Raw genomic sequence first — 16,341 nt, 5'->3', positions numbered from 1 at the left:
GGGGAGGGGGAGGGAGAGAGGGAGAGGGAGAGGGAGAGGGAGACTATGAATGGGTAAAATCATGTTTCATTGTATACTATAAGAAATTCTCAAGAATAAAGGGAAATTATATTTTTATAGAAGAAAAAGAGTTTGGCATTTATAGCAGTGTACCATCACTAAGGATGTTTATATTTGGGCTTTAGAATAAAGCAGAACACTGGTAGATACCAGTGGATATGCCTGTATTTTTGTTGTTCTGTGTGCTGCAGCATGGAAAACCTATGGAAGATCTCAGGGGAAGAAATCCAGGGAGCCTCAGGAACAAGCTTTTCCATAGGAACAGAAGTTACTGCCAAGCTATCTTTTGTGTTCAGTATTATGAGAAAGAAAAAAACAAGTCTGACAGCTGGAGATTTTGACATATCTGTAGGAGGGGATCTTCATCTCAGCACCGAGCATGTGGATGTGAACCAGAGCAACACAGTCAGAGAAGAGAAGAGTGTATCCAGAGTGACATGGCTTGATCTAATTAAATATAATGTAGAGCCAAATTTACAGACCTAAATTACTAATAAAATATATTTCCAGCCCGCATAGCAGTTATTTTTAAAATGAATAGTTGAAAGATAAACATTGAAACTATACAACTTTCCCCAAATAGTGATTAAGTTCATAATTCAGGGAAGTTAGAAATATATACTAGGTTAATTTTTAAGTGGCTATTGAGTGAAACTAGTCATATACATACAGACAAATTTGTCTTTCTATATAATAGAAAATATCCTCTATTGTATATTATAAAATTATAACTATAATATATGCATTTATATTATATAGTAAAATAGTATTAATAACTATATAATAAAATATATTTACATTACATGTAATATATCTTATATAATATATAATATATGATTATATATTAACAAATATATAAAATATATAATTACAATAGAGATTATGTAATATATTATAGAATATTATATAATTATATGATATATAATAAAATACTATTTTCTATTATATAGTAAAATTGAAAAATTAAGGAAGTAGTCAAAATAAATAATGACAATGGGGATCAAGATTGCTAGAACTTCCCCATGACTAATATGATAACATAAATATATACTATTGTAAGTTCTGATGATTAGAATTTTGCCCCATCTGCTTGATGTGCTTTAAAGGTGTAAACGATGTAAATTAATCCTAGTAGACATGTTATGTATAAACAATCTGTGCCTAACAAACTAACTCTATGAAATACAAATGCATGGAGAAAATTCTTACAGAAAGTGGATCCTTCGATATTTCAGTAAATGAGCATCAAAATTTGAACAATCATGAAATAAAATAAGAGCTCTCTCATACACACATACTCTTTCCCACTCCCTTCCACTAGCCATTGGTCTTACCTGTTTCTCAGGCTAGTCTTCGATTTCTGTGCTCAAATTAGCCTTATGAGAAGCTAAACTAGGATGTGCATTAACACAGCTCTGTTTTATTTCATCAAGCATGAAGTATAGAAATCAAACACTTGTGTTAGTGAGACAACTAGAACATCACGCCATTGTGGAGCCAAAAAGGTAGGGCATGAAGCACTGAGAAAATTACCTTTGCAGCTTCTCTTTTAACCTTTGCTCTTGCTTTGTCTTCTTGAATACTATGAGAAAAAAAGGGGATAGATTATGAAGAAACAAATATTATTGTCTTAGCAAAAAAGTCTTTATACTCATGAGCTCATCATTCAATGCTTTGACTCTTCCCCAGTGACCCCAAAGTCCTGTAACTCCAAGCTTGTCATTTGTTTTCTTTTTAGATAATGAATTAGAATGGCTCCCTTCTCTCAAGAATATGGTACAAAAGAGGAGCTTTTATACCCTTCAATTATACCCTTCACTCAGCATCTCCTCATCCACAGGGTTCACCTTCTCTCCATGTATAGGCAACCACTTTTCTGTTGCCTACTATAATTTGGATTATTTTGAAATTCCACATGCAAGTGACCTCATGTATTACTTCTTTCTGTGTTTCCCGACTAGTCTCTACTCTTTCTAGCATAATAGTAACAATCTGAAAGCTCTTCATTTGTTTTTGTTTGTCTTTAACAAGTTAAATGTGACATTCAAAGCTGAGAGATTCCTAGAAGAATATACATTGTTATCTCCATTTAAAGACAACCATCCCTGTATTTTCCAATGAGTTTCTAAACCTCAGCCCCTTCACAAGTCCAGAGGGTCCTTGCTGTACTCACAAGAAAGCCTGACACATGGAGCATGTGTTGCCATGGATTTTCCCATCAGGGCCCCTGATTGGGGCATTCTCTCGGGTGCAATATAGTTGTCCATTCTTCCTGGCCTTGCGATATCCATCACATAGCTTCTATATGGCCAAAGAGAAAGTTGGAGGTAATGACCACATGATTGGTCAGATCATGAAAGTCAATGAAATGTGGAAATTTATTTCTTAATAGGCTCTTTAGTTTTAGAATATGTAGTGGTTTACCCTAGAGTAATGCTAAACTTTGAAAGAAGCATTAAACACTATTATATTTTTAAACTGAAAGGAAGGTAAGAATATTTAAATAGGAAGATGATGATATTTAATACATTCTGTTTGCATACTGCAAAAAGAAGCTTCTATTAGTAATGTTAAAGTTGGCTTGAGTTTAAAAGTATAAACATAACTGATTTAGGCACGCATCATAGAAATCATAGGAAACTTTCAGGAGTTGGTTCTTGTCTTCCTTCCACCTTGTGCAGGCAAGTTCTGTTTTAGATTCTGCTGTGGCATCACAGAGTACTCCAGGATATCTGGTCAATGACCTTCAAGACAATTCTCCTGTCTCTCCATCCCATCTTGCTATAGGAGTATAAAAATAACAAAGGACCACATCCACCAATAATTTTTTTAAAGGTAGGTTCTGGTGACTGAACTGAAGGTGTCCAGTTTGGCACCCAGTACCTGTTATTGTGAGTCATCTCCACAGCTCAAAAGTGTGAGCATTAAGCAAGACAGATTTACACTGGTTGTTTTTATATTATCTTAGTGGTGGTATAAGGGAAAGGAAAGACTAGAGGGAAAAATAGGAGACTTTCAACATCAAAACAATAGGTGGTGATAAGACATGCAAGTCTCTGGAAATGAGTATTGCAATATTTTAGACTTAAAATTTATGTTTTCTGACTTGAGAGGGTCTAAGTAAATGAAAGCAGTTGTCATCAAGGCTGATGATCTGAGTTCAGGTCCTACAACCCACATGGTTGAAGGAAAAAAAATCAGCTCTTCCATGTTGTCTTCTGACTTTACCCTTTACATGTGTGTCTAGATACCTATGCACCTAAACATACACAGTCACACACATGTGTGCACCACACACACACACACACACACTCTCGTGTGTGCAGAAAGTAAATGCTAAACTTTCTTTTAAATCGTGCTTTTATAAATCTAGTTTTTACATAAATCAACTCAAATATTAAATTTCAAGAATCCATAACAAAGAGTGTACATGGACACTTTCTCTGGAACATGGTTTGCAAAGACTAAAATCTTCTTGAGTGTAAGAGTAAAACTCAAGAACTTCTATTCCATTAAGTTTTTTTTTTCACTTTCCATTGTTTGTCTTTTAACAGGAAGAATGAATCCGTTTCATACAATGCTCATTTCAATGTCATTCAAGACTGGAGGATCATGACTTTTTGCCAGGCTCTAGCAGATGTGTCCAGTTACAGTGACAAACAGTTAAGGGTGTATCCCACTCACTGCATATGTTTCTGACTCTTCAGACCCTCTTCTGTTTCTGTTTCCAGCTTCAGCCTTCTTTTCTTCAGCTTCTGTTTTGCTGAATAAATAAAATAAAATAAAATAAAATAAAATAAAATAAAATAAAATAAGGTAAAGTAAAGCAACGTACTAATTCTGATTTCTACACATTGCTCGTCCATCTCTTCTTCATTCCCAGCTTGGAATCACTGTGTAACAACTAAGGAAACTACTTCCAATAAGCTGCCACCCTATACCATCTTTAGACCTCTCACATCAAATGAAAGGTGCAGTAGTTCATCTGTAAACTTGCTTTCTATCATCCTTTTGCTTGTGGTGAGAAAATGGTAGCCAAAGAACTGTCAAACTGGAGTCATGGTGACCTCATACCTAGGTGATGATAAAACCTTAAGAAAACACACTGACACATGTTGATTGCCAGGGAGGATGAAAGGCAAAAGTGTTTTAATCAAGATCAGAGTTCAATGCCTCTGTCCATATCTCTGGCCTATATCATGTACCCTTTGCTTTAATTTACACTTAAATATACTGCTCATACATTGTCTGTATTTTCTAAAAGACAAAAGTGAGACAGATGTGTATAATCCAGTGATTCCATACACTGATTAAACCAAAAGAACCTGAATGTGCTTTGTAAGACAAAGTATATTGTATCTACAGTTAAATTGATGGTATTGTAAACATAAAGGATTATTAGTGAAAACAAAAGGTTAAATATTTTAATATTATAAATATAGTCAAATACTTATTTTGAGTTCACCAAAATAGTATGACTCATATTTTTCTAAATTGTAAAAGACAAGTAGTAACTCTAACTTTCTAAAAAAAAATTACAGCCTGTAAAGTAACAATTAAAGTAATTTTATAGGTGTTTGTGGTTCTGTACGGTATGTTTGTGGGCAACTTAATTCAGTTCAAGCCTAGTGCTGGGCCCTAACCATATTAGAGATGCCTATATGGTTCACACATGAGACTTCAAATATTTATACAGGTTCATTTCATAACAAGGCTCCAGAATTAAGAAATAGAAAGTCATAGCAAATAAGACATCTTAAAGCAGGTACCTTGAAGCTTCCACCCTTGGCTCTGTATTACAAGAGTTACTCCTGTAGCTTACTCAAGTGCTTTGCTTATTTTAAGTCAGTTTCACCAAGGAAGCTTCCCCAAGGAAGCTGGTCCTATAAGGCTATGTGTAAATTTCTTTTCTCTTGACACCTCCAATCTCCATACTCACAAGAAAGCCTGGCACATGGAACACAAGTTGCCATGTGTTTTTCCATCCAAACCACGAATAGGATCATTTTCTCTGGTACAGAACAGTGTTCCATTCCTTGCACGATCCTGGAATTCACTACATCGTTTCTGAACAAAGAAGGTATTTTAAGATTATGTCCTACATCTGTAATTCTCAGCATTGTATATCAATAAAACTGGGCAGGAGTAATCAAAGGTGAGAATCAATACTTTAAAGATTTAGCACTACTAAAAACGTTATAATTCTATCCTTGTAATGTTCATATGCAATAAATGAGTTCATATGTATACATATTCAACAAGTATATTCATAGATATCTAGATGGTTTAGTTTCCTTTGCTAGACATGGGGCAAGAATAAGCAATTGCCATATATGTTTAAGAGGTGAAGCTAACAAAGAAAAGAAGGATACAGAAAAGTCCAGTAATTTTTCATTAGTTCTATTCTGAGGATATAGTCAGGAAAATCATATGGCTAAAAAAATCCAGAAATTATCATTGTCATGGCCATGGAGGCAGTGACTAGCATAAAATCTTTAGAACTCTAATATTTCAATGAATGTGGCAGGGCAAGAATTATATGGGTAAAGTTAGGAAGGTTTTGAAAGTTGTTTTAAAAAAGGTGACCTTAAAACCCACCATGCAAACACTGATGGGCCTTTAGGTTTTATTCTTATAAAATGAAAGCACAAGAAATTTTTATAATCAGATCTTTGTCACTGACAACCAGGTCTGTGGAAGATTTCAGTGAATAGAGATTAAATGTAAAGAAATTAATTAGGTTATTAAAAGAGAATGAGGGTTTAAGGAAAGGAAAAAGGAAGGTAGGGAGAGATCCTGAGTAACAACTGAAAGAATAGTTCAAGTGCATTTAAATGAGAGTGTCAGAAAAATCACAGGGGTCAGATTAAGACGAACTGCCACTGATTAATGACCTTTTCCATTGCTGTGATAATGCACCAGGACCAAAAGCATCTTGGGGAACAAAGGATTTATTTTGGCTTGCAACTCTTAGGTCACATGCCACCACAGAAGGAAGTCAGGGCAGGGATTTGTGGCAGGAACTTGAAGGCAGATTCTGAAACAAAGCCCTGGAGGAGCACTGCTTACAATGGGCTTACTCAGACTACTTTCTCATGGTCCCAGGTACCACAAGCCCAAGGGTAGCACCATCTACAGAGAGCTGGGCCTCTTCACATCAACCCAGGAAAAAACCCATAGGCTTGCCTACAGCCAATTTAGTGGGGACATTTTCTCAATTGAGGTTCTCTGTTCCCAAATGCCTCTAAGTTGTATCAAATTGATTTAAAACTATCTAGCACAGATATATTTAAGAATGTGGAATTAATGTACTACTATGACCAAGTATTTTCTTCCAAATGGAAACAGAAATTTTAGCGTCATTAGCTTCATTCTAACTGTAGAACAATAGCTATACTCAAAATGTCACTGTTGGGGATAATATTAACCAGTATTGAAACTGCATTCTAAAGGGCTATACCTGCACACATCTCAGTGCATGAAGGTCACAGCTATATTGGTTAGCTGGTCCTCACCTGAATTTCCATTTTAGCTTTAGCCCTTTCTTCAGCATCTTTCTGGTTTTTCTCTGCTTTACCTTTTTCTTCTGTAAACTGCCTCATGCTGGAGAAAAAATAATGAAAAGATTATATTAAATCTTCATGTTGCACAATATTCATTAGTCATAGATGGACCATATGTTTTCCTGGTGCTTTTAAGGTTCCTCATATTTCTAATAAGGTCCTTTCATTTTGCATGCATATACCTACATGTGTACATATAAGTGCATGCTTATGTACATAAATATTTCTCTTAAGTATCTTCATTTTAAATCATACTTCTAAAAGGAGACATTGCAAACTCTAAATAGAAATAAGCTTTTTATCAGTCAATTATTTTAGTGTTAACTTTTCTTTACTGATTAGTTTTCATTATGTTTTGAAGTATGTAAGTAAGTATGTGTACACAGGTTCATGTGTTGCTTCACTGTTAGCTTTAAGCTTAAGAAAGGCAGCATCTTCATTCATGTACACTTTTATACACTCACTCTTCATTCAGTTAGTACCTACTTTTGGGGTCAACATTGGACTCAACCTGGTAGGACATTAGAAAACAAAACAACCCTATCCATTATTCTCTTAGTATTTGTAGCCTTGGAGACAACAGTAATAGTCAACTAGTGATCATAGAAATAATTATGTAATTGCCAATTGTGATGATGGCTATGGAAGACTATAATTTAGGATTATGAAGATTGATTTTCAACTAGGGTATAGGAGGCTTTATCCAAGGAGGACAGTCTTAATATACAGTCTACAAGAAGAGGGGAAGTTATCTGGCCAAAATCCAGAGATACATGCATTAGGACAACAGGTAGTAAAGCGTTTGTGGAATTCTCCTAAATGATATTGTTTACACTGGTAAGTCCAGAATTTTGGAGGCTAAGGTTGGAGGTTTATCACAAGTTTAAAAGTAGTCTGAGCTAGATAATAAGTTCCAGCCTAACCTCATCTCAAAAGAGCAAACAAACAGCAAGACACAAGTTCATATCTCAAAGCATCTGAGAATGTATTGAAGCCTGTCGGCTTTGTGTTGTGGGGGTCAGCCTTTTTCTGTGGCTTATATTGCCAGATAATAACATGAATGTAAAGAATCTTTGAAAATGTCCTATCAATACTGCCACAATGAGTTAATTAGTGAAGATAAAGTCTTTCCACACATCACTCTGTTTTACGACTACTTCATTAAAAGGTCACAAAGGCATAGGACTCACATGTGTTACTGAGAAGCCTGCCTTCTAATTGGAAAATGAATTTAGTTTGTACTCAGTTTAGTTTGTGACACAGACACAAAACATTGACTAGATGGGCTTATGAATTTAGGAGGACATAAGTCTGTTCAGATGCTTCATAGTGGCAAAACCCTCACTGACTACTGCTGCTACTCATCCATCATTTTGTGTCGCCGCCTTCTCAGTGAATTGAGGGGAAGCTCACAATATCTCAGCACAGAGGGCACACTTGTTCCCATGCATCTTGCCATCGGGGCCACGGATTGGGTCGCTTTCCCGGGTACAGAAGAGTCTTCCGCTCCTCACTTGGTTTTCAAATTCCTTGCAAAGTTCCTTTGGGGAAACCAAAACAAGAACAAGCAATTGCCTTTAACATCTGCTGGTCTTCAATTTTGGCATTTTTTTGAATAATCGATTTATAATCACAGAATGACACATCAGGGAATTATGGTAAACATAAACACTAATTGAGAATTATTCAAACACCAACTATTTGACCACATTACTCGGCACTCTAAAGACCTGTGTACTTTAATTGTTGAAGGACGAGAGCTGAGGACACAGTAAGGCGTTTCCTAAAACTAAAAGTAATTCGGGTTATTTTTCTAATACTGAGGGGTTGGGGTGGGGTCTTTCGTGATATCCCCACATAAACCCAAGAGAATGGAAACATTGGGCTTGTAGAAATAAGTGTTTTAATGCTACTTGAGATGGATCAATTTAACCTCATTTGCAAAGAGATAGGAGGAAGGTAGTTTACAGCTACTACGTGAGCTCTGCTTTTATTGACTAAGTCCATTTCTGACTCTGTAGGTGAAAACCTAGAGTGAATGTAGCTCCCTTTACCTTGACCTGTGTGAACTCTACTTATCTGGAATTTCTATTTAAAAAAATGATATTCAAAAGTGGAAGGGAGATTCGGTGCTAGGCTTCTTGATAATTTTGTTCTAGTCTTTCTGAATGCTAGTATTTGATATTGAATAAACTTTACACACACATACACATAGACACAGACACAGACACACACACACACACACAGAAGAGAGAGAGACACAGACACACTATAGACTTCAGGACCTCTATATGAACAAACCTGCAATATTTTACTTCAGCCTAGTCTATAAACATGACCATCAACTGTATGACTTTAATCTTTCCACATCTACCAAGATAGTGGAAGCAGCTGCAGGGGGAGAAGAGCAAGAGTCAGGAGACCTTGGTGACTGCACTGTGGCTCTACTCTGTGAGTGACTCACACAAAATCACAGGACCTTGATGTTAGCACCTGTACAGGGAGATTTTTCTAGATAAGCACTGTGGTTTGTATTTGAAGTTCATATTTCATTCCAAGATGCTTTTTCAAAAGAACCACTTATGCACTTCAATAAGAAGATACCAGTTTTGAAAGGAGGAATGGACATATCCTACACTTTCTGGGTAAAATACTTGGAATAAGGTGTAGAAAGGAGACACCTGACAATAACATGGCCATAAACAGCAATGCTCCATGATTTCCAGAACACCAACAATGATAATTTCAGTTTATAGCTTGTGATTCATCCAAGAGGATTCTGAAGAAGCACTTTTGTGAGCAACCCACTGACAGGTTAATTACAGGGCACACATTGAGCCATCACTGAGAAGCAGTCCTGCTTAGCCCTGTTGTGTCTAATGACCCTGGCCATCAAGAAGAAGAAGTAGGGTGCTTGACACTTGCTGGAAAACAGCCCTGGTTACATGGAATACATGAGAAATATGACAGGCTAGCCCAGGGTATCCCACTGATATATACAGACTCCACAAAATGCATTGTTTCTATCCTTGGTTGGTGTGGAACAGCCCCTGGGTATTTTGTTTCTTTATGGCTAAGCTCAAACTACTTAGTTTAGTTTGGAAATTTTGCTTCATTATATAGGATTGTTAAGAGAAAAGTCATCTCTAGATTACCAAAAAGTTGGTCTTTCTTTCCCATGGGAAAGCATCACCCTAAGTTCACAAACTGTGTGTCTGTATTAGTCTGAAAAAGCATTGAAGGTGAAAACACAATACAGAAAGAAGGTAAGATTGAGTCTTGTGTCTAATGTCCATATGACAAGAAATTTGGGGCCCAGAGAGATATTTTCCTCACTCTCAATACCCAGAGCACGATGAGATGAAGACCAAAATCCAGGTGTCTTTGTTTCCTCACAAAAGGCCAGTCATTTCAGCGAAGTCACTATTATCCATCTCTGTGCAATAAGGGTTTAATAACCCTAGTGCTTTAATAAGCCAAGGCTGCATTACTTACTTCAACACAAGAAAGAATTTTTTTTGTAATAAACTGAAATTTTATAACATCAGCTAAATATGACAAAACTTAATTTTAGGAGTACTTTTTAAGCTACCACTTCAATGTTTGAGATCTTCATTAAGAAACAAGAATTCTATTAAGAAGGGTCTTATTTAATAAAATAACCACATTTTAGAAATCGGGAATCACTCCAATTATATTAGCAGAATTTTAGAGTAAATCACCATTAGCTGCACTGCTTAAGAGACTATATTATTTGAAAAATTTCCTATCTAATTTATACTATGCCAAAAAGTTTTTAAAATGTATTCAAAGCAATCTGATTGCCCCAATGTGAGAGAGACAAGGCTAATAGCAATGGGCAGAGTGACCATTATATACCTTAGCTGCGAATGATGGTTTCAAAAGACCCTGATGATAGCTATATTAAGAATAATATATTTGAGGAACTTTAAGTAACATGAAGTGAATAGAGTAGTATGGTACAATGACATTATTGTGTTCCCTCAAAGGTGCAAGTGTAATTTTTATCCATGACTATAGTAAGTCCAATCACTACACTCTGGCAGTGATCCATTTACCTTCTCGGCATCTCTCCGAATTCTGCTCTCTCTGTTACGTGTGGCATTTTCTTTAGCTTCTTTTAAACTGTCAAGGAAACAGAATCCACATGCTCCAGTCATATTTGCAGTGTCCACCCTATTCTGAGCACTAAACACTTTCCTGTCCTTTACAACAGCCCTGTTGAAACTGATCCACTCTCAGGAGACAAGCACTTCCCTGTCTTGAATGTGAGAGACCAAGACATTGCCAAAGATAAGGAAGGGTGTGAACCTGACTCAACTGCCACTCAATTAGAAGCTTTGTTCTGTAGAGCCAGATGGGCGTGCCACCTCCAGTGACAAACAGAAGATTGTCAGGAAAATTCCCTCTAACAGGCATAACTAAGAGCCTTGAAACAATGGTGTGACAAGGGTGAAACCAAACTGAGCCTCTCAGGTATTGCCATACACACCCTCCGTGCAACTTTTTAAGCCATGCAGGACATTGGTTGGCCTTCCTGTCAAAGTAAGGTTATTCCTAAATGATAAATTGGCACTGAGGTTCTGAACACTATGGCTGATTCCATTGTAGCCTCATCCTGGTGTCTCAGGCTCATCCTGCAGGAAGCCAATTTGGAAACATTAGACTCTCATTTTCTATCAGGACATAAAATAATGAAAAGCTACAGAACGTTGAAGACTCATACCTTCTAGATAAAAATGTGCCATGCCGGGCACTCAGAAAAAAATGAAGCCAATAGTTCTTCCTTTAAATGACACTCATCTTTCATACTGAGTCCAGAGACTATATTATCTTTATTAATCCTCATTTTATTGTTATTTCTTTATACTACTATTTAAAATTCAGTGGCACTACTCAGGGAGGGTCACTAAAAATAAAGAAAGCATTGCATGTCAAGTGATCAGCTTGGATTATTCAGTGTTCAAGTGCTTTCCAAGTCTGTCTTTATTTTTTTTCAATTAGAATGTAAGTTATTAATACAGTACACCAAACAAAGTTTTAGTCAATTCTTCTTCTTCTTTAACTGCTCAAACCCATTTCCCCAAGTCTTAAACTATTATATAATAAAACATCAAGCATTTTTGAGGCATTATAATTTTTAAATGAAGTTTCAAATTTTTCTTTTAAAAATATTGTAGTAATGTGAAGGAAAAAGACAAGAAGCCCATTTTGTAGCTAGACCTATCTCACATTCATTATGAAGCCAAAAGTTCACATGCATCATGAGGAAGATATTGGCACTCTAGGGCTCTCAGGACAGGAAATCAGGGCCTCCTCATAAATGCATCCGGAGATGCTACTTACAAGAGCTCAGCACACATGGCACACCTATTGCCATGTGTCCTCCCATCAGGACCAAGGATTGGATCATTTTCCCGTGTACATCCAAGTCTTCCGTCTTGCACATAGGCTCGAAAATCACTGCACATATCCTAAAGAAGAGACCAACGAACATGGCACACAGCTACTGACTGAACGCTTCAACAAAGCTTTGAGGAAGTGTTGGTCATGCAGAAACAGCTTTGTGAGTCTGTGTAACTCATCTCTAAGTACAGAACTATTTACTTTCTCATGTACGTATTCAAGAAACAATTATGTTAGAACTCATGTGGCTCACTCTCCTTGCTCTCAACCTTGTCTCAATGTCATGGGTGATGTCAACAGATTCTTAAAACTATGTATACCAAACCATGGTAGAGGCTAGTGATAAAAGCATCAAACCACTGAAATTAGGATTGGTGCTCCACTGGATTATTAAGTGTGAGATTCATGGTGTTTCCTGTCTTTTCCTCACATCAAAAGCTCACAGAATCTTAGCTAGCAAGTAACAACTTAGTCTAAATCTCATTTCCTTAGCTCTTTGGCTTGAGGTTTCCTAACAGTGCGTTCCCAAGCTGAGGTTTCAACTCTAAGGCAGTGGTTGACCTCTAGTGCCCATTTACTTCTGAAGTGATCAGTTTAGTTTTCCATGTTTCTCTTTAATTAATAATTAATTAATTTTATTAATAATTAATATTATTAAGAGAGTCTACTGGTCTTATGACCAGAGTAAACTCGTATGGTTTTAAAAACTCGGATGCTTTTTTTCCCCATGTGAACAGAAGGATGCCGAATTTCAGTCAAGCAAGAATTACTCCTGAGCATCCCAAACTATGGTGGAGAAACACAGCTATGTTTGCCTTTACTCAGTGGCTCTCAATCCCTCCAGATGGTGGCATATCAGATATCCCACTTATCAGAGATTTACATTAGGATTCATAACAGAAGCAAACTTACAGCAATGAAGTAGCAAAAAAATAGTTTTATGGATGGGGTTGCCACAACTTGAGGAACTCTGTTACAGTGTCCCAGCATTAGGAAGGGTGAGAACCACTGCTGTACACTGATACCAGTGTCCCCACATTGGCACTTGTCCTTACCGTCTCTAGATGGCTGCTGCCACATTCACCTTCACTCTTTATGTCAACATGGTTCTGGCTTTTCCTGGAATCAAAAAGTTCATAGACACAGAGATTAGCATGGTAGAATTGCCCAGCTTGTCAACCCTCTCCCAGCATTCTGTTGATGAACCTGAAAACTGTTACACTTTAGTTTTTACTTGGCTTGTATAATGAAAGCCCCTGTTTATAATTTTAAACAATAACAAAGCAACGGAGTCATGTTTGGGGCTAAATTTCAGGCTTGCAGTAGATGCTGGCTACCTCTCCAAGACCTTAGTCGTTTGTAGCTGCTGCCATTGCTAGTTTTTGTAAAAAGTTCAACTTTAATGTACCTACTTTTCATTAAAAGATTCTTCTATGCTAACTTACATTTTATTGTTTGTAAAAAGTACATAGAGTCTTATTATTTACTTTGTTCAATCTAATAGAATTTAGAGAATATTCAAAACCATAAATGTAAATAATTTCTACTTTCTATAGAAGTAGTTTATAATTCAGCATATGTATAACAATAAAAACATAAAGCTCAGAATAAAACTAAGAATGGAAGAGTAATAGGAAAGAGATTTTCAGGATATCTAGGCTGACAAACAGTAATCTGGAATATTGTATGGAGTTTTGTAGAGGTCAGAGCAATGAGTCACCATAACACAATGAGTCATATGATATTCTAGGAAAAAATATCACATGGATCAGAGATTTAAAATTTAAACTACTAACCTTAGCTTATGATATAGTGTAGTTCAGTATGTTTAAAGTAGTATTGTAAAAATGCATGCCTTAGAAAACAGACAATGTTCTTTGTCTATTTGGTTTATTTATTTTAAAATCATATTGCATTATTTTATTTATTTATTATTTATATGTTATTTAGTGTGAGGGGTAGGAAGTGTGGGGTTTTGGCAAACCATGCAAGTGAAGGCCAGAGTATAACCTATTAAAGTTAATTTTCTCTTTCCACCATGTGGGTTTCAGGAAGAGAACTCGGGTTGTTAGGCCTGGTGGCCACCTCACTGGCCCTGGGGTTTCTATTTTTTTAATATTTATTCTTGGTGACGGTTCTTTGAAAGTACACTCATGAATTAACCAAAAAGGTAAGTTGCAATTCAGTTTATTCAGACCTGTGTTATAAGAAAGAACAAAACAAGGTCCAGTGAAGATCCTTGTACAATCCAGGCTGATGCCCTTTGAAGACTGACAGTGGAAGTCCCACACCTGACGAGAATTTAATACTCAGCTCATTGAACATGAAGAGATGGAGCTATTGTGACCTTGGAGCCTTTACCTCTACACTCTAGTCTCCTTATCACGAGGAAGTACTCTTCAGGCTATGGCAAAATATACCTGGATAGCAACCCAGCAACAAAACCTTTAACCTACAATCTCTCCTGCCTTAAAGGTGTGCTGGAGCAATGGTGGCACAGAACATGTGAGAGTGGACAACCAATGTCTTATTTAAATTGAGGCCCACTTCACAAGAGGAAGCCCATGTCCTACCCTGTCTGGATGTCCAGGAAGAAGAGACTGGTTAGCCCAGAGAACTAGGGTAGAAACAAACACAACTGGTCTAAAAATTTTTAATGAAACAATTTCTAATAATATTCTGTTATACTCTTAGATCCAGCAGCAGATGGAAACAGGCACAGAGATGCATGGCCTGAGTTTAAAAAGAATAAACTAGATGTCTCCATCTGGTCCCTCCCCTTGGAGACTGGGGAGCCTCACAGATCAGAAGGAAAGACTGAAGGAGTCAAAGGGGATGGAGGACACCAGGAGAACTAGTCCCACCAAGTCAACTAAGCGGGGGCTCCCATGGGCTCAGAGAAATTGAAAGCACAATGTTCAACACGGCCCTATACCAGGTCCTCTGTTGTGGTGTTAGCTTGAGGGTTTTGTGGGACTTCTGACAGTGGGAGTGGATATTTGCAGACTCTTGACTGCTCTTGAGATTTTTTTCCCTCTTATTGGGTTGCCTTGCAGAGCCTTGATATGAGGGCTTTTGCCTTGTCTCACTATATCTTGTTTTGTCCTGCTTGGCTGTCATCTCTTGGAGACCTGCTCTTTTCTGAAGAGGAAATGGAGGGGGAGTGAATCTGGAGAAGAGAGGAGGTTGGGAGGGCTACAAGAAGAGGGGAGAGAGAGAGAGAGAGAGAGAGAGAGAGAGAGAGAGAGAGAGAGAGAGAGAGAGAGAGACTGTGGTTGGGATATATTGTATGAGAGAAGAATCATTACGAGAAAAGGTTCAGAATCTCAAAGACTATTTCCCTATTACCTTCTCAAACATTTGCTATTGTGTTTCCAGAAACAAAAAACCAGTTCATTCAAGTTTGAAGCCATAAGAAAAGGCTCCAGAGCAGGTGTGCATCTTGTTGGTTAAGGAAAATTAACAACCAGAACAAGCTGTGAGGGTGGAGGAAGAACACAGGGAACAATGTAGGCCAGTGAGATGTGATATCTATCTGGCAAAGGAGTTCAAAATTCAAACTTCCATTTACATCCTATATAATTTTATAATCTCTTGATGATTTAAATATTATTTGATATGATAACATTCTATGCATAAAAGAAAACAATCAGAAATTAGTACATTGATAGATGAGAGAAGATAGATACACATGCTTGTGTGTGTGTGTGTGTGTGTGTGTGTTTAGCCTCTGTTTCCGTGTCTGCATTTGTATCTCCATGCCCTGTTTACCTAACAGAGGCTATGGTAACTGTCCAAAACTATTCCACTTGGGAGATTTTTGTAAGATATAAAATGTTTCACGGTGTACATTTCCCTCAAAGAGTAGTAAAAGAAACAGCGTATGAAGTTTGTTGGAGATTAACTCAAATCAAATGAATTATAAATAGTATAGGGAAGAAAACACATCACTTAGTTGCACAAACACTATGTCTGCTTTATAGGGTACTCACGCATTCTCAGCACACAGTTCACATCTGCTGCGGTATGTTTTCCCATCTGTGCCACAAACTGCAGAAGTGTCAGATGGACAGATGAAATCCCCATCTTTTCTTCTTTGTTTGAAACTCTCACAGTTCAACTGCAAGAGATATAGTCAAAGAATGTCAAAAAGTCAGGATATCTATTAGAAAAAGGTTAGTATTTCAAGCCCACAATATAACTCTGCAGGAAAAATAAATGTAGATATGGATGAGCTAATAAAATCACAGACAATGAAATGTGGTCTGAAGGCAGAGACAGGGTTATATTT

At 37.0% G+C, this 16,341-nt stretch overlaps 1 protein-coding gene across 1 annotated transcript in view; it reads right to left on the bottom strand.

Annotated features, from left to right (window-relative positions):
- The window catches only part of Spink5 (serine peptidase inhibitor, Kazal type 5), a 59,434-nt gene that overhangs the window by 28,659 nt on the left and 14,434 nt on the right, over positions 1–16,341 (bottom strand). The window contains exons 5-14 of the mRNA XM_021150925.1: positions 16,043–16,170; positions 13,106–13,169; positions 11,991–12,118; positions 10,703–10,769; positions 8,037–8,164; positions 6,576–6,663; positions 5,000–5,127; positions 3,745–3,823; positions 2,234–2,361; positions 1,594–1,642 (exon numbers count right to left, since the gene is read on the bottom strand). Coding sequence (XP_021006584.1) covers positions 1,594–1,642; positions 2,234–2,361; positions 3,745–3,823; positions 5,000–5,127; positions 6,576–6,663; positions 8,037–8,164; positions 10,703–10,769; positions 11,991–12,118; positions 13,106–13,169; positions 16,043–16,170 — 987 coding nt within the window. The remainder of the gene's footprint in view (positions 1–1,593; positions 1,643–2,233; positions 2,362–3,744; positions 3,824–4,999; positions 5,128–6,575; positions 6,664–8,036; positions 8,165–10,702; positions 10,770–11,990; positions 12,119–13,105; positions 13,170–16,042; positions 16,171–16,341) is intronic.

This window comes from Mus caroli, chromosome 18, assembly GCF_900094665.2.
Source record: "Mus caroli chromosome 18, CAROLI_EIJ_v1.1, whole genome shotgun sequence".
NCBI classification, from domain to species: Eukaryota; Metazoa; Chordata; class Mammalia; order Rodentia; family Muridae; genus Mus; species Mus caroli.
Note: the sequence above shows the minus strand (reverse complement) of the source record. Positions and strands in the feature narration are given on the sequence as shown.